Raw genomic sequence first — 25,694 nt, forward strand, 5'->3', positions numbered from 1 at the left:
AAGTGTTATCAGTCCACTTCCAGCTGCAGAATTTCTTCAGATATCTCGTGTCCTTCACTCCCCACTCCACCACTTCTCACGTTCCTGCCTTGCAGCTGCTGTTGGCCAAACCTTAGATAATGTATTTGTTTCCCTAAAACACCCCTTTCTGTTCTTAGCTGGGCAATCTTTGTCCAGGCTTCACTGAACAACACTTGGTCTGAGCAAGGCTGTAACTGTGCAGATACAAGACTAAATGAGAGTGGAGAAATGGCTGGCTCTTTGTCCTTGTCTCTTCTAGTTTCCCTGTTCTTGCTCTCTGTTAAAAGTTTTGTTCAGAACGAAATCTATTTCAGGCAGACTGGGGAGAGGTTGGAAATTTCATCATAATAAACAGGTGCAAGGTATTTGTAAATGCTGAGCCATGACTGAAGAATTTGTCATAAAAACTACTTGAACTGCCTTCAGTTGTTCAGAAGTAGGTGTTTTTTATCTGAAGTGAGATTTGACAGGCCAAAGAGAATTTTCTTCATCTCTGCAAAAATGTAGGTCAGATTGAATTAGTTTAACAAAAGTACCTAACTTTAGTCATTGTTGTTTTATGAAAGGAGAAAGGAGGGAAAAGGCAAGGAGTGTCCTGGAATCTAGTTCTATTTGTTATTTCTGTCCTGCCTCTGTGATAAGAAGAATCTTTGCATAAAACAGGAGCAAGTGACTGACATAACCCACTTCATCCCTGAATTCCTGCTTATGACAATACAGGCTTAACTCAAGCACTTACTAAGATGACAGTTTAGATGTCTTGGGCTGGGCATAAATTATGTTCCTCTGCTGGGCCACTTGAGCTCTTGTTACTTGAATTTGGCAGAAAAAAATATGAAGCTGGTGCTCAGTAATGAGGTTTGGTTCTCTTGGCAACTGTGGTGTCTTTGTGCCTTAAGCAAGACTATGAGCAGAATTTCAGATGAGTGCTTAGTTTGTGTTTGGTTTCTTAAAAAGACATTTGGCTACATGGATTTTGAATTTGCAGAGTAGTTAACGTGCTTTTATACCTACTTGGAGCCACTTCTACATTGTAATCATTCTACACTTTAAACTTCTGTGCTGTTTACAGTAGTGGAGCAATGCTCCTGTGATTTGATTTGAAGTCCTAGAGCTTGACAGTGATGCACTGAGCAGAAAATCGATCTTGATGACTTAATACCACCAGCTGATGAGATGAATAATTACCTTCAATACCTTAAGGTTTCAAGATGTGACAGAAAAGACCTACCCAAAGTTGTCACCGAGTTTGGAGCTTCATTTATTTCCTGACTAATGTCAAAATGCATCATCATTCTTCAGTGCTTGGCTATCGGTTTGGATTTGTAAATTGTGACTTTACTAAGACCACGAAGGTCTTATAATTAATCAGCAATTTTAAGGAAAATTGGCTATAAAGTACATGTTTGTAGTACAGAAAGCGACCTGCTCTCAAAAAATTTGGTTAAATGTGTGGAGCCCCATGTAGTCTTAAATGAGTGGTGTCAGCCTAACTCGAGCTGCACCTCAAGTTACAAACTTGTGCTGTTTTAATATGTTAAGTAACAGCAGTTTGGTGGTGAGTCAAAATATGCTTTGTACAGTGTATCTGTAACAGCCAGTTGGTTTCCAAGGTCCCTGTTCTGCGCTTTCTGCTCATTGTGTTGGTGTAGCCAATTCTTTTCACTTACATTATACAATACTCACATTTTTGTCCATGATTTGGAAGTGCTGTTAACAGTTTTCTTCTGAGTCTTGCCCTTCTCCCTTTAAAATATTCTGTGTAGAGTTGGTGTATACAACAAACTGTGTGTAAAATCCCAGCAATTTCACAACCATAGGATGTATCCCAAATTTGGCATGTGAGCTTAAACAGTCACTAAACCAACCTGCTCTAACTAGCATGTATGTCAACGTGCCTGTATTTGTCCTGGAATATAGAAATTCTCCCTATTTCTATAGCTGGGGAGATGCCATGTGTCCTCTTTAGCCACTATTTAACTCCCTGAGGAGAATTTTTCTAGTTACCAGCAGAACTCAATCCATGGGTGAAATCACATTTCAGGAAAAATGGCTGCACTGAAATTTTGAATTTATGCAAAAAGCTAAAACAGCTATTCTTCTTGAGCCTTTCTGAGATGATTTTTTAATACAGAATTACAGAGTGAAAGCAATGTAGTGAAAGGTACCAAAGTGACAACATGCCATTAAAAACCCTCCAGAGATGAATCAAAGTGAGTTTCCTTGTGCTGCTCTGCCAGTTTGCCTTCCTTTGGTGGCAGTGAAAACCTATGTGGAAAGTCAAGAGCAGAGTTCAAAGTTTGTTCCTTACCATTTGTACCTCTAGAAATATTTGGTAGCATTAAAAAAAAAAAATTACTTATTTTTCACTTCAGTGGATAAACATTCTGTGTGAAATGGGATCAACCCATCTCAAAATATACATAGTCTAAAAATCAAGCAAACTTTTGATAGATCATTTAGATGGGATTTCAATCATTACCTCTTCAAGGGAGGTGGAGATACTTGCTACATGGTGCTTACTTTCTAGTTAAAAGAGACAGATTTGAATGCAAGGGAGGATCCTCCTTAAAACTTGTTGCACTGACTTCCATCTCAGATAAAATATTTATGTACAACTGCAAGCCACGAGGTGGTGCTCTCAATCCACTTAAAAAATAAGTTTTTTGGTCCTTTTTTATATTTGCACAGTAGGAACATATAGAGGAAAGCATGTTTTATAACTTGGTTTGGTTTCTGCAGCAATCCCACTACACAGACTGCAGTCTATAATGGTAAAAAAGTTTTACTTAAACATTTAAGTCATGCTACCCTTCAGAGGGTTTGAGAAGAACAATCTTTCTGGGAAAACCAGTTCAAAGAAATGGTTAAAAATCCAGTGAAACAAAATGGAACACCTACAGATGAGCTACTGACTAATGAAACTCTGGAACTGAACACCTGGATGGCAACCGTACATCCAACTGACTCAGTCTAGAGTGTCACCTGTTTTTCATTTGGAAAAGTAAGTAATTCCTCAGTTTTCCTTGACAGGCATGGGGATGGTCCACTACACCAGCCCTGCTCCCCACCCACAGTGTGCTCAGGTCTCAGAGAGTTCTGGTTATACTGAGGATGAGGAGTGTGAACTTCCAGGAGGAAAGGCACCGAAGGCGTGTGAATGGTGTGTGCAAACACTGCAGGGGTCACTGATGGGCCACAGAAATAAGCACACTGTTACCTTTTGCCTTCAATAATATAAATATATCTGTGTCATCTCATTAAATGCTTCCCTAGATGTTTACTTATGAGTTCTTAGCAGGGTGAAAGCCAATCCCTTTTCCACAGTGGCTGTGAAACCTCCGCGGCTGGCAAATAAACGGAGCGATTTCCCAAGGCTCTGCCAGCACGAGAGAATTCAGTTTAGTCCTCTTCACCTCTGGATTCCTTTAGCACCTCTTGCCACTTCCTCCCCACCTGTTCTTTGCACCTCAGGAAGGCATCTTCCAGGTGCTTCATGGAGCTGGCCAGGTCTGGGTTGGTGTGGATGGTTACGATGCCGTAGGTCATCCAGGCTGCACGAACTGCAAACCCAACAGACATCACTAAGCCAGGGATTTTCACTTAAAAAAAAGCAGTGGCTGATTCAATATACAAAAAAAAGGATGTGAATTATTTATCAGTAAGGGAAGGCTTTGCTGCAAAATAAAGTGGAAACTGCCTGTAGTAATACTCAAGGTTAAGGAGGCTGGTCAGTATTACTTCTTTATAAATGTCTCAAAGTGCTTCATGACGGAAGTACAGTGATGTAAATGATGAAATAGTTTCACTAATACACACTTCACTTAAAAATTACAACAAAACAGGCAATCAAATAGAAAGGTTCAACAGACTGGTTTAAAATACATGAATATTATATAAGGAGTCCTCTCTCCAGACCAGTTACAGCCAGGAGGCTCCTGTTAGGTGAGGAAGACTAAGATCAAAGAGACTGCAACAGCGAGAGAAAAGGTTTTAATAACAACTTAAACAATGAAATCTTGATCTTCAAATAGTGAGTAACTTAAATAGCAAAATTGATTTTGAAATAATGAGTATATCTGATAAAGGTGAGCAAACAGTTTTAGCACTTAAGCCATACTTGCCCTTTTGTTTTACCCAGAAGCGACTGTAGTTTGTGATGGCACTCTTGAATTGTTTACTTACAAAAAGTTCAATTAACAGTTCTTGTTAGCAGCACACAGTTTCTGATGGAAATGTTGCAGAGCATGGGGAGCAATATGCAGTCCTCTCTGTATAAACAGGACTAAGGTTAAATTTGCAGAGGAGTCTTTATTGTAGCTGAGGAATTAAACCTGAGAGGTGCTATGTATCTATCCCAATGTTTTTCAGAATTAAGTCTCATTTTACATACTAAGTTTTAATACTTGTACATTAAACACCTTAGTAGTATTTCTGTTTTTAACTAAGCATCCATTACCTATTGATTTTTAATTCTGAGCCACCTGAAACTTTTATTTACATGCTTTTTCACAATTAAGAACATTAGGGCATTAGTTGATGGTGATTGTTTCCACTTACATTTCTACCTCAAGGAAGTTTACAGAATAAATATAAATAATAAGCCTTCAGTGTCTTCACTCTAGTAGACAAATCTGTATAATTCTTAATAAGGATCTGTACCTACCTGTTATTTTTTCCATTTCCTCCAGAAGTGTTTCTAAGTCTTTGTTGCACTTCTCCATCATCTCTATTGAGTTTTCACAGTTTTCTTCCTGAGGTTCTGCTTCAGCCATCTACAAGGAAACCAGGAATTTTGTACTTTATTTGACTCTAAAGTGAGTTATTTTCACAGCTGAAAGTAACATTGCACTAAATTAAAAAAAAAAAAAAGGTGTATACATTTTGAATTTACATGTGAATTCAGCAGGAATCTGACCTTGAAGTTACTGACCATCACCTGTATGCTGCATATTATTTCCATCCATTTTGAAATTAATTTAAGTAGAAAGAATTATACTCAAATATGCTGTTGTTTGTGCCAAATAAAGATTTTTGGTGTCAGTAATGACAAGGATCACTGTGTCAAACACTTCATTAGCAAACCCTCTGTCACCCCGTTACAGTTGTCTTCAAGCTTCTCTCCCAGATACTCTGGCCAGGGGCAATTCCTAATTTTCAGTGAGTTGTAAAATCCCCATTTATAACCAGTATTTCACCCTTGCAGGCTCCAGCCAGGTGAGTAAATACACTTCAGTTCTGTCACCGCGTTTAAGTGCTTACGATTTCCTGACCTTTAGGTTGTAGGGAGTGAAATTTCAGGACGTAAAAACGCCCGGGGCAAAAACAAACGTAGTTTTAGAGCCGACAACGCGACACAAAGCATTGGCTTTAATTTAATTCTCTGAAAACCACCGACGGATGGGATGGAACCGTGACGAAGGAGATGGAAGAGGGTCACTGCAGTAACTACATACATCACATAGCAGGCACAGTTTTTGTCAGAAACTCAGTGTGTGGGTGTGTTTTCTGCTTTTTTATTGCCGCTAAAGGTGGGAGGGACGCAATGGACTGTTTGCAATGGCCCCACAGCGTTTCCAAGCGGTGCCAAACCTCACAGACGCTGGGGCGCTCGGGCGCCGCTTCACACAACCGCTCCCATGGCGAGCCCTGTACGCCAGAGACCTTACAAACCGCGACCCCCCGCCTTTACCACACGCTCCGGGCACGCTTTGACCGCCCGGCCAGGCCGGGGACGAGCCCGGGGACGAGCCCGGCCCACCCCGGTCACCGCCCCCCTCACGGGCCCGGGCGGAGCCGCGGCCGCCCCGCCTCACCCGGGGCGGGGACCGGAGCGGGCGGTGACGGGACACCAACACCCCGCCCATCAGCCCGGCCCGTCCGGCGCTGCCGCCGCGCGCGCTTGATTCTGTGTTTCACGAGCACAGGGTGAGGAGGCGGGCGGCCCGCGGAGGGGAAGGGAGGGCGGTGCGGCGTTCCGCGGCTCCGTGCCCGGGCTGTGTCCCGGCCCCGTGTCCGGGCTGTGTCCCGGCTCCATGCCCGGACCGTGTCCCGGCTCCGTGTCGCGGCTCCGTGTGCCAGCTCGATGCCCCGCCAGCCCCCCTTGCCGCGCAGCCGGCTCCGAGCCGCGTCACGGCCCCTCAGCCGCCCCACATCGCCGCCAGCCCCGCGGCACGGCCGGGCAGCGAAGCCGCGGCGACGCTTGGTTGCGGTTTCAGGGGTTTTTCCTGAAAGCAACCGAGAAGTTGCGTCTTGTCCCTTTAAAGTTTGCAAGCCGTTCTCCTGCTTCTCCTGTCAGGGAGTCTTTACCTCCCCGCCTACGTGATGGGGAGAGGCTGCAGAGCGGGGGCTGCAGTGGCAGCGCAGGGAGCAGCAGTTTTAGGGTCTGTTTAGGTTAGATAATAATAAATACTTCACAGTGAGGGTGGTGAGGCACTGGAGCAGATTGCCGCGAGGAGCTGTGGATGCCCTGTTGGAAATGACATAACTTTCCTAAATATTTTCTTAAATTTTTAGCTCATGGTAGCAGGTGGCTGGGTTTCTTTTCCACAGGCTCCTGTTGGTGTGATCTTTAAAACAGCCGAACCTTTTGAGTTTCTCTGGACTGGCCCTGATGAGCCTCAGTAAATAAAGCTTGAGGGAGTTGAGGGCTGGACATCTGGGATCTTAAATTTATGATCCATGTTGGAGCAACCAGAAGATGCAGAGGGGCTTGATTAACAAAGACATTACAGCCGCGAGTTGGAGACTTGTCTGAGGAAGATAGAAGGAGCAAAGAATGCAGATCAAATTAGCCAAGAAAGGATAGAATACTAATCAAATGAAGAGAACTGTGTAACTTAGAAACAATAAACGTCAGTTTCTTTGTTTGCTAAAGTATATAAACACGTGAAAAGTCTTCAAAGGGACACAGGTGGCTGGAATGATTCGCTGCATGTCTCTGGCCAGAATCAAGTATTGCCTGGGTCACTGACACTTAAAAGGTAGTGTTGGAGAGTTTAGTTTCTTCCCGAGGATTTTTGGTAACATTATCTCCCTGCCAACATGATGGAGAGAGGCTTCGGGGCCTGCAGTGACAGGACAAGGAGAGACAGCTTTACAGCAGAAGAGAGTTGGTTTAGATGAGATATAAGGAAGGAGTACTGTACAATGGGGATGGTGAGGCCCTGGCACAGGTTGCCCAGGGAAGTTGTGGCTGCCCCATCCCTGGAAGGGTTCAGGGTCAGGCTGGATGGAGCTCTGAGCAACCTGGGATAGTTGAAGTTGTCCCCTCCCCATGGCAGAGGGGTTGGAGCTGGATGGTCTTTGAAGATCCCCTCCCAAACTGTTCTACGATTCTGTTATCTTTGCCTTTATTAAAAAAAAAAAAATATTGGAGAAGGTGTTTGCAGGACTAGGCAAAATCAAGTTAGAAATTTTCTGGAGAATGAGCAACAAGATTCAAAGTTTGAGAAGAGTTTGCTGATATTAGGAATTACCTTCCGTGAATTGTCCATGCCCCAAATCACGTCCCATTCCAGATCAATATCCAAACCTTAAATGGTTTGGGCTGTCTCTTGTTCTCCTTTTTCATCCACCAACGCAAACTCTCCTGTTTTCAAATTATTTTATATATTAGTATTCTCATCATGCAGCAAACTTGCTCATCTCTTGCAATCACCACTCAATTCGCTGCCAACTGGTGACAACCCACCTTCAAAATAAACAAAATGAAGTATTTTTTCCCCCAAGTTACATGAATGCTGTATAATTTATGAGCATTTTGTTGCTAAAGTTTTGCTGGGGTTCAAAATCAGTTGAGTAAAATCCTTGTTATGTTGTTACAGTGTTTTATTTCCCCAGACACTCTCACTGCCAGCTGTCTGAGGCACAGGTACTGGGTGTTTAGGTCATTAGAGGTCAGGTTTTGCCAGGAGGAGCTGTTGGGTTATCACTGAAAAACATGAACAGTGTGGAAATGTGGTGGTGAAGAGAAGCAACTTAAGAGGAAAATTTATATATTTAACAGAAAGAAAAAAAGTGCCAAACCCCTGAATAGAGAGGAAGTGCTGGCAAACTACTGAGCCTTCACCTGGCTGATGAAAATTGATGCATAATCATTCAGTCATTTCAGTTTTATATGGAGAAGCTATTTTTTTCTTTATTTCTTTTCATATAATTCCTACCCCTTCCTAGGCTTTGCTCCTTTGGAAATGTTAAATAACAACTGCAGGGATGAACTGAAAATCACACTAGAATTGCCATTTTCAAGGTAAAAAAAATTTAGACATTAAATAGGCTAATTAATTTTTCTCAATTAAGAAGACCTGCTATCTTGAGAGGCAAAGCTCGTGAGGCAGAACAGAGACTTGGGATGGTGATGGGAAGGTTTTTTTGTTTTCACTTTTAGATCATTCGTTCTGATTCTTACCCCAGTCAGGGATTAATAGCTGGCTTGCAGAACCTTTCAGCCTCTTGTGATGTCCCACCCTTAAGGGGAAGGGAGCACCCAAGGTTTGTAAATGCCTGTGGTCAAAAGGAACGACAAAAGTCGGAGGGTCCACAAAAAAGCTCACTAAATTTTATTAGTAAATTACACACTTGGCTTGGAAATTGGTATGTGAGTCCCTGACATACTACATAAGCACATGGCAGTGTGGTTTGGATGAAGGGGTAAGATAAAAAGGAAGAGAGAAAAAAAGAGATGAATTAAAGAGGAAGAGAGAGAGAGAAAGAGAGAGAGAGAAAGAAAGAGATGAAATAAAGAGGAAGAGAGAGAGAGAAAGAAAGGAAGGAAAGAAAAGAAAGAAAAAGCAAGAAAGAGAAAAGGAAAAAAAGAAAAAGGAAAGAAAGAAAAAAGAAAGGAAAGAAAGAAAAGAAAGAAAGAAAGAAGAAGAAAGAAAGAAAGAAAGAAAGAGAGAAAGCACCTTATCTTCTGGGATTCTACCCCTCTGTGGGCTTAGGTTGACCAAAAGATCAGTCCCAGTCCATCAGGTTTAAGCCACGGTTTTAAGTCTTACATTAGAGTGTGAAAGTAAGTCAGAGACCTCACAGCCTCTAAACTACTGAAGTAGAACTGAACAAACACCACGATGACATTTATAAAGGGGATCCTTTCACCTGAAGTTTGTTTTTTTTTCTGGTCCAGTAGCAGTTATTTGGAGCATGCTTAGTTCTGGAAGCTGAACTGCAAAATTAGCACCCCTGTGCTAATTTTAATTAACTGTCCCTCACACAGGACAAAGACTGGATGGTTTGTGGTTGAATTGCTGCTTGGTCCCAGAACCCCATCAGTGTGTGGATGGTTTCTAGGTGTGCTATAGCTGTCTTGGAGATAAAGAGGATGGGTATGTTAATAGAGCTGTCAGTCTGCTGCCTTTCAGTGCATTTAATCATAATTGTCCAAGGAAAAAGCAGAGAGAAGGACAGAGGCAGCCAAACAGGCAGTGTGTTCTTTGTGGATGCACAGGCAATACAAGCCACAGCAGGAAAAGTTTGTTTTTCACAGCACAGTAAATGACTTCTGTCACTTCACTGAACAGGGGGAGAGGCTTGTGGATGAGCAAGGAAGATTATATAATTCCGAGGCCTGAACTCTGAACTGCATAATCTTAAACTCATTAAAATCTCTTATCCAACCAGTCAGACTGGGAGCACAACAGAGAGATCGATGGGGGGAATTAAAAGCAGCATTGATTGCTGCTTTGCACATGCTTACCTGAATATTAACCCTTTGCCTTCCCACACTGTCTTCCACGGTGGGGAGGGGTAGAAACTAAAAGAAGGAGGAAGATTTTAATTTACCATATTTTTAAACAGGGATCTGGATAAGTTTTTCCAGGTGCCCCCGGGGAAGATGCCTGTGGAATGCATTTCAGTAAAGAACTCATTTAAATGAGGAACTGTCCTTTGTGTTTTAGCCACTTTTTGATGGAGAATAAGACAGATCCCCTGCTCCCTCATGGAGAAAATACTGCAGAGAGTCAATGCAACTTAGTGCCAGAGTGAGAGGAATGCTGAACCCAGAGTCTGAGCCTACACTGTGCAGCTGCAGTGATGTTTTGAACTCAAGAAGATTTTCAGTCTAGAAGGTGTCCTTCCTGGTTTCTCAGGGGATGGAAGTCCACATCACAGGACTTTCACTAATACTGTTTTGCCCACTTCTGTAGACAGATCAAGCAATGAAGAAACTACTCCTGGTTTTCACCATTTTGCACACGTGGGTAGTGAATGCCAGCTGGAGGAATAATGCCAGAGGGAAGTGTAGCATGTAGTGGTGTACAAGTATATTCATCTGCAGTCTCTCTTATGGGTAAATTAGCTATTGTCTTTGGGTATCTAAAGCTATTGACTCTGCCACAACTCAGATTTTCCCACAACAACATACTTATATGCAGCCCCAGTGTTAACAGGAGTGGGTGAGTTTTGCTGAAGCAGTTGGCAGAGATCATATCAACTTCTGCCTCTTCCCAAAGCCACCTGCATCCTGCTGTGACTGTGACATGAACTTTGTCTCTCAACAGTTGTTTACTCTTTTAATACAACTACCTGGAGTAGGCAAGCAAATAATCTTGTGTAGACTCATATAACCAGGACTCAGGGATCTGGAACTCCTCACACAGGATTCATCAGTGACAGGGGAGGGCAGGCCAAGAGCTGGGACTTGCAGAAGAAAGTCCCCAGCACTAAAATGCTGAGAAGATCACACCCCACGGCTGCTGAGGGCACCAGCACAGCACAACAGACCCCAAGGGCATCATGGCAGGAAAAAGTCAGGGGGCAAGTTCAGGAATATTGTCTGGTCTGGTCTGGGAGCTCAGGATGGTGTGAGGAAAGAGCAGGGCAGAGCTGACTGCAGGGCTGGAAAATGCTGGCAGAATCCCTGGCCAGCCTGAGCAGGAGGGGTACCAAGGGACAAGGCAGAATGTGAGAAAAGCCAGCATTCCTGCTGCCTCTTGTAGCACGTTTTGTTGTTATTAACCTTTTTATCTCTTTCTTCACCTGCAGATTGTGTCCCTGATGCTTTTTCAGCACGTAGAGTCTTTAGGGGTTTTATGTGGATTTTCTGTTCCAAGAACCCAATTTTTCTGAACGTGAACCTGTGACTGGAAGCGCCCAATTTCTTTTTATTACCTTAAATAATAATGTAATAAACCTCTCCCTCTTCACCTGTGTTTGTCTGCCTTTCCAGTCAGACTCCAGGTCGGTGCCTGAGGACTCTGCCTGTCTCTGTACCCGCTGCAGGAGCAGGCAGACCCGTTTGGCAAGTGTGACCCTGCCTGTCAGCTGTGTGTTGGACATCCCTGGGGAGACAGCTGAGAAGACCTTGGGAAGAAAAGAACTGAAGCTGGGCGGGTCTGGGGCAGAAAAATCAGTGAAGGAGGAACTTAGTCATAAGAATTACAACCACACCAAGGTAATCATCAGCTTCGTGAGGAGTGGCCTCGAACGAACTGGGAACCAGCAGCAGGAAAAGACTCCTGCGGGGCAGGAGAAGTGGTGCAATCCAGGTGAGTGAGAGAAAACACTTCTGGAGGAGCAGTTAATGACTATTTATTTTTTAAAAAGGCTTTTAGTAACGTGAATGTGACCTGGATTAGAATATAGCTGTACCATGAAGTCTAGATGCCTGTGGATATATGTGTATACTATATATATGTGTGTATATCTGTATATATATGTGCTTACTCCTTGTATTGAAGTTACTTATACATTTCTGTGATCATGATGGTATTGGGGTTTGAGGAAAAAAATAAGAGAGGTGTGTCCTCTACACGCAGGTTGATTTGAACAAAATAGCTTATGGGCACTTTTTAAACAGGAAGAAATTAACAAAGTAATTAAGTTTCATATAAAATTAGTCTCAGTTCACTGAAACGGTGCAGGGTGATGCTATGCATGTGTGGATAAATATGTTCAGTGTTTGGTTGAGTAATACATGCCTAGGGCTGAATTCAGAACTAATTAGCATTTTACTTCCATCACCGGTGCTTGATTGTGAGGCAGTGAACTCTAATCCAAAGTGGTGCAGATATCTATACATTTTCCTATGTTTACCTGTTTGCATGAGCAAAAATTAAATTATAAACAAAATCCATGTTAAATCCACCCAGAAACATCCAAAACTTGGGAAACTGTGAAGCTAAAGTTGTGTACACAGCTTCAGGTGGCTGTGAATTTATGAAAGCAGATTAATCTTCCATTTCTTAAGCCATTAAGCAGCAATGTGATGTTATGTAATATTTTTATCACACAGCAGTTTTTTTACAACAAGAGCTATGTGTATGCATGATCCTTCAGAAAAAACTCCTTTATTATTATATTCTGTCACAGCTTTTGCTGTCACAGTTACTCAGAATATCTGTATTGAGTTTGTGTTAGGGTTTGGTACAGGCTTAGTACCAGCAGCTCCCAGCAAAATCAGAGTTCAGTCTGTAAGGAGACATTTTCAAAAGTAATGTATGATTTTGACTTCACGAAAGGAAGTCATAGGTAAAACTGTGCTGTTGGGAGTTTAGCCTCTAGGCTTTTCAGTCCCAGACTCTAAGGGCTTCAGGTTAATGTATTCCTCAGCTTTTCTTTTTATTATTATTATTTTAACTTATTTTGCAGATTACCTTTGAGCAATTACTTTTTGTGGTCTTAATTCAGGGGCAGTGTAATTAAGATACATGTTAATTTTTCAGAAACCATAATAGGCCATGTCTACATTAGGAAAAAATATTTTTGTCTTAATCACCATTCAGGTTCTGTTCCATTTCTGTACTTAGAATTCCTTACAAGGCACAAATAAATTAATTTTTGTGAGGTGATCTGAGTTTTTCTGCTGTATTGAAAAGGAGCCAAGTTGGCCCTAAGTAATCCACCTGCTCCAATAGCAGCATGGACCTCATTATTTGCTGTTTTCTCCATGGTCTGGCTCTTCAGAAGTGGTCAGCCTAATTTTCTTTCACTCCCTTGCTGGGCTTCTTCAGTAGCAGCTGGCCTGAGTTTGATGTTCAAGTACTGCCTCTAATTTTGGACCAAGAGAAAACCTTTTGTCACTGTAGGTGATTTTTGAAACACTTTGTTTTCTTACAGGGTGTTACAGCTGTTTCAAAAGGGAGTTATACAACTAAACCTTTGTAGCTGAGTGGTACAACCAGTACAGCCAGCCACATTTTTGTAATCCTTGGTCACAAGGACAGAGGTGACTCTGGTGTGTTATAATCTGGGCTGACTGGTCAGAATTTCCCGTTTTTTTCCCCATTTCCCCAACACGGTTGAAGGTGCTGCTTGGTAACCCCCAGGTGCCTTGCAGTGAGAGATGAGATGGCTCCATGGGCCAGGGAAACCTTGCAAAGGTCTCAGGACCTGCCAGGCTGTTGGAAACAGTCCCTCAGGTCTTCTGGAGGCCAAAGAGACAGAATATGTGGTCTAACAAATGCACAGCTTTTTGTATCAAGCTGTTGGTCTTGAAACCTGTCAGACTTGTTTTTTATTTGCTTTGGATGCTGCTTTTAGTAAAAGAGGGACATGGCAAGGGGAGAAACCTCTGTTTCACTCTGTTTGCTTCTCCATGGCGCTTTTCCTCTCCCTCTTCTCTCCCTTTCAGTGTCCACAGCTGCTGGGCTGTCCTGAGCCCACACGTGGTGGCTCCTGGAATTCCCTTTCAGCCAGGAGGACACTGCACTCGTGCAGAGCAGTTGCCTGAGCCTTGACTGGTGCCCATGTTCAAAGGTCATGTAAAAGAGGAGGAAAATAATAAAATAAAATAATAAATGATGACTGGAAAAAAGCTTGGGAGTAAAGTTCTACCACTGCAAGAAATTAAGTAGAAAGCATCGTGGTTAAAGGATTTATTTTGTCTTTTATCTGTCAGGCAATATGCTGGACTGAAGTGGGGAACTGCTCAGCTGTTCCTTAGTTATATTCCAGTTGGTCCTCACAATCAGTGCATGGAGAACAAGTGTAAGAATACTTTTATAATAAAGTGGTGTGCAGTTAATGTGGGATAGGAAGTCTGGAGAAATAACTGCATTAATTCCATGTCAGCTCATAGAACATTTTAAATGAAGATCCAAATGAGTGTTGGCCTTTATTTTTGTCATATTAGATTAACCAGCTGTTTCTTTGGACAGAGTAGCTAATCATTGCACAAGGATTTACACGTTTGCACTGATGGTGGGAACTGCTGTTAGTTCACAGGTCAGACATGTTCAGTGGCAAAGCTGTCTTACTTACTGTGATTATGTACAGCTTATTTTCCTGAGCATGGCAGGAGCAAGCAGGAGGCAGTTTCTGCGTGTGCAGCATTCCAGCTGTCTGTTCCCACATATTCCATGGACATAGAAGACTTGATATTTCTATTTCTTTTCAGTCTTCACCACAGTATTTGTCACTCAGGCTTCTTAAATCTTAGTCCTGGCACTTTAAATAGCATAAACTGAGCCTGATGAGAACTTTAAGGCCATAAAATGTGAGAGAAAACAGGTTATTTTAGGGCAGATCACCTTCCTGATCCAGTGAATGCTTCTGCCAGTGCTAAGGGGACAGTTTACAAGTGGGAATGTATATATACCAGGGGGCTCTATAAATCATAGTAAGGGTTATGCTGGCACACAGTGCCTGTGGATCTGTGTGGGAATGGTCTCACAGTGCAGCTTCAGATGAATTAGCCATTCACCTCCACTAAAAGGGCAGGAAACCACCATGGCAAAAGAAACAGTGAATTTTTCCTGCTGGGTTAGTGGTTTGGATCAGTCTACCATGTTATCAGTTGCACAGCTGGGAGCAAAACAAGGAGTGAGAAGAAAGCAAAGGGAAGAGCTAATCCCTTCTTTTGGCATCACTGAGCACTTAATTCAGCTCAGCTGCATTCACCTTCAATGTTTGGGCTTCCTGAACTGGTTTAAGCAGCCCCCACCACTGGAAATGTTCAAAGCCACATGTGCTGTGGCACTTGAGGACGTGGTTTAGTGGTGAACATGGTGGTGGTGCTGGCTTGGCTGTTGGACTTGCTGATCTGAGAGGTCCTTTCCAACCTTAATGATTCTGTGATGCTGTGAAGTCCAGGGAGTGGAATTCAGTGTAGGTAAAAGAATACTAAAAAACCCCAGTGGAACCAGCTGGCTCTTACTTGCAATTGCACCAATTCTCTAATGCAAAGTCTGAATTTGAACCTTTTGAGGTGTTTTTGTCCCCTTTATCCTGGCTTGGCGCTGACAAACTGTCTTCTTATAATAAAATAAGTAACTGAGCACTGTTGATGTGTTTCCTGCCATGTGTTAGTTCCACATAACTTTCATGTGTCCCCTACTGGTACACTGCAAAAGGTATTAAATGTATAATGGGACTTCTGTGGATTTCTGAGCTACAATTGGATTTCTGAGTTACAATTCTTGTTGTGAGGATAGGAATGTAAGAACTGCAGTAATGTTACTGTTAGACCAGTAAGCTGCAGAAAAAGCCCAAGTGTGAGAATTCATTTAGTCTCAGCCTGAAAAGCAGCACTGAAAGGCACCTCAGAATTATCTTATTGAGAACAAGTTCTGTTCCTGCTTCCTAAGCTTTACAAAATGATGGGACACATGGAGTGGAAATGGGCTTCTCTAATCAAACTTGGAGCTTGGACTGTTTATGACTCAAATTATACATTGATTGCTGGCTAATGGTCCTAAAGTCTATTTCTCTGTGTCTGTTCAGATGTGTCTTTCTTGTCTCTGTGTATGTGAGAGTGAGAGAATTTGTGTGTAAGTGTGTGTATGTGTTACAGGTTGGAACCAGGTGAATTTGCTGGCATATCAATCCAATCCAATTAAATAAAAAAAGGAAAGAGACTTTTTGTGATACCTTAAAGCACAGATATATTCCATTTTCCTCTGTCCACTACCTCTGTTGTGCCACTGATACAGCATAATTTCACTTGTTAATTTTAAGCATGAGAACAAATTCTGTTTAATGTTCCATCACCGAATTCCATAAAACCAATGCCATATATTGTCATTAACATTTGCCATTGAGGTTAATTGCCTTAAACTCATAGCCCAAAATAATTGCTTGCAGGATAAGTCACAATGCCTGTGAAATGTTCTGGAGGATACTGTGTGTGAAGCTGTTATGTCTTAAATTTTTGGCAGTGTTTATAAGCAGCAGTGACTATATGTACATGCCTTGCCTTTCTGTCAGTCATCAAACTATTCACTGCACTAATTTTTGCAATTTAGAAATAGCAGTCCAGGTCCTCTGATGGTCAGTGCAGCACCACACAGACTGTCCCTATCACAGCTTCAGTGCTCAGTGAAGATTATTATAAGGGGTAGAAAGCTGCATATTCAGTTCATTTGTTGCTTCATAATCATCCTTTCTCCTAATAAATTTTGTTATTATTCCTTGTCTCTGTGCAGAAGGCAGAGGTTGGAGACCTCCTTGCTTGTAGCTGAACATGGCAGGGGATGTGAAGAGGTTCACACGAATGCTCCTGGAATGCAGCAGCAATGACAAGCTGTGTGGTAAGATTCCCAGATTCCTTTGTAATAATAAGCTTATTAATAGTTTAATAATAAAGCTTATTAGCCTTTATAATAGCAAAGCTTTCACATGCTGAGCAGGGAGTCCACCTTTGCTAAAAAGTGGACCAAGCCCTTTCCCCTCCTCCACCTGCCTCCCAGCCCACACAGAAAGCTGGGATTGAGCTTTCATTGTGTCTCAGGGGAGAAACTTTTATGGGGGTGCAGCCTTTGTGGCAGGATTCATCTCACATCATTTTGGCCATTTGTCTAATTTGAATTAGACATGCAATAGTCATTAAAGGTTCCCTGCAGTTTCCCAAAGGGAAACTTTTGGGAGTTTTGGGAGATTTTGATTTCATGACTTTCTGGCATCTTTGGGAACTGAAATATGGTCTTGACCTGTGCAAAAATAGCACCACCTCAAAATCTGGGGACCTAAGATAGTTCCCTTCACAAGCCTTGTTAACTGCAATGTCTTCCAGTCAAACCCCAAAGCAGGTGCCCACACCCTGTTTCCTTTAAAATGCTCCGTGTAATTTTAATGGAAGGAGCTAGAGCTGGAGTTGCATGTGTATTTGTGATGGCTTAGCAACGTCCAGCCCTTCCCACTCCCTGCTGTCCCTCTGCCAGTGCTGGTTCTCTTTCAGTGGTGGATGGTGCTTACAAATGGCTACAATTCCATTCAGGCATCTAAATAGGGGATTCCAGGCAGTTTTGAACAAGGGGGTGGCAGCACTAACAGTGTCCAGCTGCTCTTCCAAGGAGCAGAGGTTGGAACACGTGCTCTTGGGGTTGAAAGTCACTGAGATGGATTGTCACCACTTATTCCTTGGCTTTCCATGTGCTCTCCCTGCTGGCAGTTGTGCGTGAATATCAGCCTGAGGTGATCGTTGTCCCAGTTCTGCTCGTGGGGGCTTTTGTCATCGTGCTCACTGTGATCCTTTGGCTCCACTGTCGAGGCTTGAGAGCAAAGCAGGAGCAACCCCCCCCACCATCTGGAACCCAAGGTAAAAACCAGGGCTTTCAACCAGAGGTTGGTTGGACCAGAGTATGGATAGCAGCAGTACAGATGGGTCTGAGGAAATCTAAAGCACCATGTCATATAGGCTGTTTAACATACACGTGAGAGCTGGGAGGTGTATTTATTAACAGCCTTCTAGAGGCTACTGCAAGGAGGGTTTTACATAATTAATTATGAATGGCAGTAATTTTGATGTAGATCACATCTAGTTAATCCATTTTCCGTGCTGTCATTTAAGAAATGCAATTTCAAGCTGCTTTCTCCCACTTCTTATGGAGACAATATGAACTCTTGAGGGGGTAAGGAAAGCTTTGTTGGTGCAAAGTGTTGCTGTGTGGAAATGAATATACAGTTTTGAACTGATTTTGGGTATGTAGAGGCCTCTTAAGCCCATATTAAGGGAAATAATTGAGAATAAAGATAAGGCCTTTGTGGGAACACCCTGTGCATGTCCCTTTCAGAGCTGGTAATAAAAGAAAGGGTCATTGCTTGAGCACAGAGGAATGAAGTACAAATGTGTCTGATCTAGAAAGTTTATGTAGTTAAATATAGAAGAAATTTCCAGACTAATTCTGCCTTTCATCAAATAGAGTGGGAGATAAATTCTTTCTCCTTTTCAGGCGCCAGGGTAAGTAAGGTACAATAACAGTTCCTTACTTTGTCCTGATTTCCAAAACTCTATGGAGCAAAAATTAAAGAGGATAGAAGGGTGAGCATTGCCACCTTTTGCAAGAGTTCATCTTCCTGTTTTTGTGCATCATCTGTATTTGCTTTTGTCAGTGAAGACAAAGAACCAGCAGGAATTCTGCTCAGCAGAGAATGGCTGCATGCAGCTGAGTGAGACATCCGTGGAGAGCCTGCTAAAATCTGCATCCCTGACTCTGAAGGAACTGCAGATACCACGAGAGAAACTCCTGCCAGGCACCTTCCAGCTGATAAAACACGGTGGCTGTGGGAGCATCTACAGAGCACAGCTGGAAACTGGGAGCTCTGGGAAGACTAGGACTGTGGTGCTGAAAGCCTTACAAGGTGAGGCACGTGGTCAGGATCCCCCGTGGGACAGATCTCTGATGCTGGGCAGAACTTTGCCATCACTACTGGGCAAGAACAAGCTGTGTTCAGTATCATGTCAGCCAGTCAGAATGGTGTTTTTGTGGGAATGTCTTGGTAGGATTAAAGATTCCTGACCATCTTGATTTTAAGCTACTCACCCTGTTCTTTGCTGCTGCTGTTTGTTTTCGTTGTTGTTTGGTTTTTGTGTGTGGGTTTGGTTTGTTTGTTGTACTTTTCATTTGTTCTGTTTGTTTGGGTTTGTTCTTTCAGGCCTGGGCAGTCCCCAGGAAGTAAAAGATTTCCTGGGGAGGATTAAATTCCATCAAGATCTTGGCCATCATGAGAACCTGGTTGAGCTGGTTGGATGTTGTGTAGACAAACTCCCACTGTATATGATCATGGAAGATGTGTCTCTTGGTGACCTGCTGACGTTTCTGTGGATGTGTCGGAAGGTGAGTCAAAAGAAGTGATGACAGAACAGCTTCTTAAATTCCTCAGGTGCATATTTATCCCTAAGTCATAGTCCATAAGTCAGAGATGACTCTTTTCATCTCTCCATGCATCCCTCTCTATCAGTCCAAACTATTTCCATCCCCCAGAGAAATTCCACCCAGGTCTAAACTAGAATAGAATTTGAGGGTTCCTCCATTGAGATTCTGTAGTTTGGAGAAGCTGACACAGTTCTGTAAAGCCAAGTCCAGCTTTGCAGACCATTGGACCTCCTTGAAGGGTAGAGCAGGCACTGGAATTAGAGTGAGAATTGATACAGGTGCCTGAATTTGTGAAGTTTGAAATAATGTCCCACTCCAAATGCTTTTAAGGAAACAGAGCAGTTACAACACCAGGGAGAAGGTCATTAAATAATAACTAATTGGTTAAAAGGCAAGAAGTAGAATATAAGAGTGAAAGGTTGGTACTTTCACTGGAGGGAGCTCAACTGTCTAGGACCTGGTGCTGATTGTTGCATGTATTAATAACCTAGAAAATGGGATGACAGTGAGGTGATGATGGTTGCTGATGATTCCAGCCAGTAAAGGCTGACCCAGAGGAATTGCAGAAGGATATTCCCAGATTGAGAGACTGGCCAATAAAAAGAACAAATGAAATTCAGCATGGCTAAAAATGAAATGATGCACAGGTGGAAAAGCAATCTTAGTTTCACATATGTAAATGATGGCTCCATATCTGCCCATTGCTGATGAGGAATGAAAATCTGAAAGTATGAGATCTGATAGTATGAAAATATGCAGCCCATTGGAAATGTTAACTCAAGCTGAAAAAAAAAACAACCCAGATATCAGGGGAGGTTTAGATTGGATATCAGGAAAAGTTTTTCACACAGAGGGTGGTTGGGCACTGAACAGGCTCCCCAGGGCAGTGGGCACAGCACCAAGGCTGTCTAAGTTCAAGAGATGTTTGGACAATGCTCTCAGGCATTGCTGGGGTGTCCTGTGCAGGGGCAGGATTGGACTTGGTGATCCTGAGGGATCCCTTCCAACTCAGCACATTCTGGGATTCTGCATTTCAGTCAATTTATGACCAACTGTGAAATTACATGTGGGAGCATAAGATTAGATAGTACTCATTTTATGAGATGAGAAGGAAGCATTCCCCACTATCCTACTGCTATGTCACTTGTTGGAACCAAACAAATTTGTCTCTAGGATGTAATGGCAATGGATGGGATCCCCTATGACCTCACTGAGAGGCAAGTTTATGAAGTTGGACAGCAGGTTGCAGCAGCCCTGGTAAGTCTGCTCCCATTTGCTGCATTTTTTTTCCTTCTTGCTTGATTGCAACACAAATCTTCACAGTGCCTAAGCCTTATTGGCCTAAGCACTGAGAATGTGTGCTTTGTTAAAGCAGAGCCCACTGTGCTTGCATGAGGTTGGTGAGTATGTCCCTCTTACTCCACAGCGTGGAAGACAAGCTTGAACTGAGTGAAAATTTATATCAACTAAATTTCCTTTTGAAATGATCATGGTTTTCTTTCTTTTCCAACTTCCCAGGCTTACCTTGAAGAGAAGAAGCTGTTCCATGGTGATATTGCTGCCAGGAATGTCCTCCTCCATCCCAACTTCTCTGCCAAGCTCTGTGGTTTGGGTCTGGCCTATGAAACCCACGCTCGTGGTGCCCCCTCGGTCACACGGGGTGTGCCAGTCAAGTGGCAGGCCCCAGAGAGGCTCCTGAGGAAGCCCCCCAGCATCAAGGCAGACGTGTAGGGATTAATTTTTGGACTAGAAGTCTGTCAGACCTGTCTCTTTCACTCCTTTATGTATCATTTTCATGTCCCAAAGGCGTATCCAGTCACAGCATAATGCTCCACATTGCTTTGTTTTCTTCCCTTGCAGGTGGTCTTTTGGAATTCTACTGTATGAAATGATTACATTAGGTAAGGAGATTTTGTGATAATTAAAAAAAAATTTTTTTAAGGAAGCAGCAAATTAACAAGAACCCAGAATCTCAAATTTCAGCATGTAAGGTTGGGCCACTTAAATAAGCACCCTGTTTTTTTTTCCAACTTGCAAAGTCTTGACAATTCCTTTCAGGCTTTCTGTCAGTGTGAATTGTGATAGGGAAAAAACCCTGGATCTTAGTAGGGAAGGGATTTTCATTGTCTGGATTTTCATTTTCCATATTGAAGTTGTTGTTTCAGAACAACAACTGAAAAAGTCAGTTCAAAATCATGTAAGTCAAAATCCCAACAGACTTACCCAAGGCAGCACATTCCTCCAAAACATTTCACTTTCAACAAAGGAAGTTTCTCTACATGTTATTTATAAGAGGAAAATGTTTTCCTATCAGAGGAAAACAGGCTGTGAGAGGCCAGAACACATTGAGTTCATCCAGCCATCTGCCCCTTAATGGGATCAGCTATACTGTGTCACTTTACCTTCTGTTTTCTCTTAGAAGTCTTTCAGAACAGGTGAAATATTCTGTTCTAGTACTTCATCCCCCTGACAAGAAATTTTTTCTATTGTATGAACTAGAATTTATTTTTCTGGTGAAGTTTAACTTGTTTATGTGTTTCACCCATCATGAACATGGAAGACTGTTGTTTTCCCATCCTCCTTGTGGAATATTCTCCCTATACTTGAAATCAAATATCTCCGTCTCTCATCTTGGCTTGTTAAGCTTAAATAGCTGCAGTTTCTTTCAGCCTTTCTTCTGAGGTCATGTTATCCAGATGACATGATCCTTCTGTTGCACAGGAGCTTGCACAGCAGCTGTTATCTGCAACCATTGCCACTGAGTTGTTCTACTGTTACTCCTTTTGTCCTTCCAGGTGCTCCACCGTATCCTGAGGTGCCACCTCCTGACATCTTATCACACCTGCAGAGACAGAACATCATGAAGCAGCCCTCACTCTGCCAGCAAGCCATGTAAGCCCCTTGCTTTGTGGGTGATTGAACAGGAGATCTGCAGAGCTAAATGGAAGTGAGACATGGAAAACCAGATCTTACCCCAAATCTCTAAGTCTGGACTAAGCTGAGACTTGTTCTAATGTCTGCCACATCTCACTGGGTTCTGCTGCATAAACCCTTGATGGCCAAAACCTTTCTTTTCTTCTTTTGAAAATGACACTTGTTTTTGTTTCCTTCTTTTGAAAATCCCACTTGTTTCTGCTTCCTTCTTGTGAAAATCATACTTGTTCTTTGCATTTTGTTGCTCCACTGCTGCCTTGCAAGGTGCAGGACTACTCTGGAGTAATCTTTCTCCTCTAAGTAGTGGGATATTCCCTGAAATGAGCACAGCATCCACAGGGAAGATCTAAGGCACATTTCCTTGTATGAAGACATAATTTCTTTTAATATTCAGAGTTTTTCATCCATCATGCTGTTTCAAAAGGGGATGCCAGACGATATTCTTCCCATTTCCCACAATCCCAGTAGGCATCCTGGCAAACAACTGCACACCCATGCATTATTGTGTGGCTGCCTATGAAAATCTTAGTACAGATGTGACTCTCTATGGTGTGAGAAGCTGAATTTGGTGTATCACTGATACTGATGATTAAAGAACCCATTCAAACTAAGGATTTGGCAGGAGGAGAAGGGCCACTGAAAGAACTTCACATGGAGGAGGAAAAGGGGGAGTTCTCTGGATGTTTTAAATATGAGATGACTTGACTGTAGTAAAACTTGCTTCTCATTCCCAGTGTTTTCCCTGCTTCTCCATCTTACAGGTACAGCATCATGAAGTCCTGCTGGCAGTGGGATGCAGCTAACAGGCCTTCTCCAGCACAGCTTCTCTGGTCCCTGAAAACAGCTCTGAAGAGCAGCAATGGCCACACAGTTCTGCAGGTGCCTGAGCCAGTGGTGCCTGAACTCTATGCTGATGTTGCTGGTGTTGATGTGCACAGTGTAGTGAGGGAATACACCATCCTCTGAAGGGCCCTTCCACGTGCTGGTGAAGGAGAAGTCACTTGAGTTTTCTCTTCCTAAATATTTTGCAAGCTCAGCATGAGGTGTGTGTGTTGGAAGGGATCCCTTTGTTTTTCAGACGTGTTTATATATCTCAAATCTCTCCTCCAGGCCAGACACAACAAGCTATTAGCATTGTTATTAAATCAACGTGTTGATATCATTCTGCCAGTGGTCATTTGGGAGATAACTGTGTTTAGGGAGCTGTAGAAAATGTAATGAGAAGCTGGAGTTAAAGGAGTGTATTAGGTTTGTGTGGCAAGGATTTGGTTATGGGGTGGACTACAGGGGTGACTTCTGTGAGAAGAGATTCCACCTGCAGCCCTTGGAGGAGCCCACACTGGATGCCTGAGGGAGGCTGTGACCCCGTGGGAAGCCTGGGCTGGAGCAGAGACCTGGGAGGGAGCTGTGGGGAGAGGAGCCCACTCTGGAGAAGGACTGCACCCTGTGGAAAGGGACCCGTGCTGGAGCAGCTCGTGAAGAACTACTGCCCGAGGGAAGGGCTCGGGCTGGAGAAGTTCCTGGAGGATCCCACACTGGAGCAGGGAAAGAGTATGAGGAGTCCTCCCCGTGAAGAGGAAGGAGCAGCAGAGACACCGTGTGATGGACTGACCAGAACCCCCATTCCCGGTCCCCCTGCTGGACAGGAGGAGGCAGAGAAACCGGGAGTGAAGCTGAGCCTGGGAAGGAGGGAGAGGTGAGGGAAGGTGCCTTAAGATTTGGTTTTGTTTCTCATTATCCTACCCGAATTTGATTAGCAATAGATTAATTTCCCCCAAGTCGAGTCTACTTTGCCCACAGTGGTAATCGGTGAGTGATCTCTCCCTTAGCTTGACCTATGAGCCTTTTTTGTTGGATTTTCCCTCCCCTGTCCAGTTGAGAGGAGGGAGTCAGGGAGTGGCTGGAGGGGCACCCGAAATTCAGCCAGACTCAACCCATTTGAGGTTTCTGGAAGTCTTTCTGTCCCAGGAAATGCGTCAGTTGGGCATTCAGAGAAGTAGATGTGTTGGGGAATGTGCTGGGGAAGTGTTCAGTAAACGTCTGGGATCTCTCCAGTGCTTTATACTCCCATGGGAGAGTGGGTACTGTGTTAAAACAAACAAGCAAACCCCCAAACAAACAAAAAAACCCCAAACAAAACCAACAGCAACAACAAAACCGAGCAAAGCCCTTCATATCTGACAATATTTGATCATTGATTTTAATGGGCATGCAGACTTGGTAAAAAATTGGAGGTACTTGAAGTTGTGAGCATTTTGCCTTCATTCCAAAAGAAGCAGAATCAGCCTGTGAAACAAATTTCCTCTTCTCCCCTCTGCTGTTTGTGGTTTCTAAGTTGACAGTGCCTTAAGGTTTTCTTCTCTCATTGTTTTGGTGCTTTGAGCGTTACAGGTTCTTGTGAAAAAAGAGTAAATGCACTTTAAAGGAATCATTTTAGCATTCCGTGTGGAGTGGATTCAGTGTTCACTCAGTATCCCTCCAATGGCTCTTGTTTGAAGTTGAAGGGCACAGAGACCTACAAAAGGCTGCTTGCAGTTGGTTATATTAATTGGTTTTCAGTATTTCATGTAGTTGAATCCCTGATAATTCCAGAACCAGTTGCAGACCTGCAGCATCCCATGAGACCAAAATTAGGTGTATGAGCCATGTAGGATTTAAGGTGTGAAAAAGCTAAATGATTTCTCTGCAAAATGGGAATGTTTATCCTGAAGGAAATCTTCAACCACCACTTTAGATATTAAACCTATATAGCTGTAAAAAGAAACCTGGTTTCCATCAAAATTTATTGGTCTTCTTCTAAAAACAATGTTAAGAAGTTTTCTGTTTTGAATGCAAAGTAACATGAATGACATGGTTGTTTTTTCTGTATCACTTAGGCTTTGTGAGAAACTGTGTTTCCATCCAGAAATAAATGTCATGTGAGTTCCTACAGCATCTGTATGACCACTAAACACTGGGACATTGCAAAGTCCACGTATATCACCACTGTACATTGCAAAGTCCACCAAAGAGGGCTCAGTTACCTTTCTGACTTCTCTTATGGTGTTGCCACCTTGATGTCCATAAACCACTGGTGGTGTAAATCAGATATAAAGAATGGAAACATCTTCTTTTCCAAATGCTAAAATTAAACATCTTCTTCTCTCCCCCTCACTTGAAAACAGGTTCAAAGCTGCCTGGTAAATTTAGGTCAAATTCAGTTACCTGTCATTTAGGTGAATAAACTATTCATTAAAAAAAAGCATTTAATTGGTTCAGACCCCAAGAATGGGATATTCTCAAAGGTCTCTGCTGTGAAAGGTGTTTCAGACAGGTAACATGATGCCAGAACTGCTGCTGCAGAGCTGGTGAATAAACCCTGTCAAACAGAGAGCTAAAGGTAACAAACACAGCCCTGTTCTCAGAGCACAGAAAGCAAAGTCCTGCTTTACACAAATGCTCATATTTTGTTTCTCTTGTCAAAGCTCTGATCAAGGGAATCCATGGGAATTCAGGATGCTGAGCACCTCACAGCCTCCAACAAAAGATCTGCTTTGGTTTCCCCTGAAAGCAAATCTGTGCCAAGAGCCTGCTCATGAATTTGTCCACAGAAAGACATTTTCCTGCTCTATGAAAAGGTCTAATTTAATTTCCCTTCAATAAAGTGGCCTCATTCTCAGTCTCATTCTTATTCTGAGCTGACTGTCTTTTCCCAAGGTTGGTTTG

General features: G+C 42.9%; 3 protein-coding genes across 10 annotated transcripts in view; 1 reads left to right on the forward strand and 2 right to left on the reverse strand.

The window, feature by feature from the left end:
- The window catches only part of SPX (spexin hormone), a 288,585-nt gene that overhangs the window by 17,456 nt on the left and 245,435 nt on the right, over positions 1-25,694 (reverse strand). The gene's annotated exons all lie outside the window — the stretch shown is intronic.
- Positions 2,791-5,931, reverse strand: SYCE3 (synaptonemal complex central element protein 3). 6 transcript variants are annotated; one of them, XM_051772525.1, is made up of 3 exons: positions 5,838-5,931; positions 4,688-4,796; positions 2,791-3,584 (listed from the first exon to the last, which is right to left on the reverse strand). In XM_051772525.1, exons 1-3 carry the CDS (start codon positions 5,886-5,888, stop codon positions 3,424-3,426), a joined length of 321 nt encoding a protein of 106 aa, XP_051628485.1. In that variant the 5' UTR covers positions 5,889-5,931; the 3' UTR covers positions 2,791-3,423. The 6 variants fall into 6 exon arrangements, with proteins under 6 accessions (XP_051628485.1, XP_051628488.1, XP_051628486.1 ...); XM_051772528.1 differs by having other exon boundaries at positions 5,714-5,847; XM_051772526.1 differs by lacking the exon at positions 5,838-5,931 and adding an exon at positions 5,614-5,831.
- STYK1 (serine/threonine/tyrosine kinase 1) lies at positions 5,862-25,653 on the forward strand. Of its 3 annotated transcripts, none has more exons than XM_051772436.1 (11): positions 5,862-5,949; positions 11,192-11,510; positions 16,386-16,490; positions 17,351-17,497; positions 18,292-18,540; positions 18,835-19,016; positions 20,229-20,312; positions 20,574-20,782; positions 20,916-20,956; positions 21,851-21,947; positions 22,751-25,653. In XM_051772436.1, the coding sequence occupies exons 3-11, from the start codon at positions 16,424-16,426 to the stop codon at positions 22,953-22,955; spliced, it is 1,281 nt and encodes a 426-aa protein (XP_051628396.1). In that variant the 5' UTR covers positions 5,862-5,949; positions 11,192-11,510; positions 16,386-16,423; the 3' UTR covers positions 22,956-25,653. The 3 variants fall into 3 exon arrangements, with proteins under 3 accessions (XP_051628396.1, XP_051628397.1, XP_051628398.1); XM_051772437.1 differs by having other exon boundaries at positions 5,889-5,949; positions 11,245-11,510; XM_051772438.1 differs by lacking the exon at positions 5,862-5,949 and adding an exon at positions 13,595-13,719 and having other exon boundaries at positions 8,916-11,510.

Source organism: Manacus candei, unplaced genomic scaffold, assembly GCF_025592945.1.
Source record: "Manacus candei isolate 608988 ecotype Guabito, Panama unplaced genomic scaffold, ASM2559294v1 h1tg000153l, whole genome shotgun sequence".
In the NCBI taxonomy this organism is placed as follows: Eukaryota; Metazoa; Chordata; class Aves; order Passeriformes; family Pipridae; genus Manacus; species Manacus candei.

Bases quoted from the DNA above. Each gene is read 5' to 3' on its own strand.
- STYK1 (XM_051772436.1), top strand. From the start codon at position 16,424: ATGGCAGGGGATGTGAAGAGGTTCACACGAATGCTCCTGGAATGCAGC. The intron at 16,491-17,350 runs GTAAGATTCCCA...CCCTGCTGGCAG, and splicing joins CAGCAATGACAAGCTGTGTG to TTGTGCGTGAATATCAGCCT. The intron at 18,541-18,834 runs GTGAGGCACGTG...TTGTTCTTTCAG, and splicing joins GGTGCTGAAAGCCTTACAAG to GCCTGGGCAGTCCCCAGGAA.
- SYCE3 (XM_051772525.1), bottom strand. From the start codon at position 5,888: ATGGGCGGGGTGTTGGTGTCCCGTCACCGCCCGCTCCGGTCCCCGCCC. The intron at 4,797-5,837 runs GTGAGGCGGGGC...GTTTCCTTGTAG, and splicing joins CGCTCCGGTCCCCGCCCCGG to ATGGCTGAAGCAGAACCTCA. The intron at 3,585-4,687 runs GTAGGTACAGAT...TTGGGTTTGCAG, and splicing joins GGAAATGGAAAAAATAACAG to TTCGTGCAGCCTGGATGACC.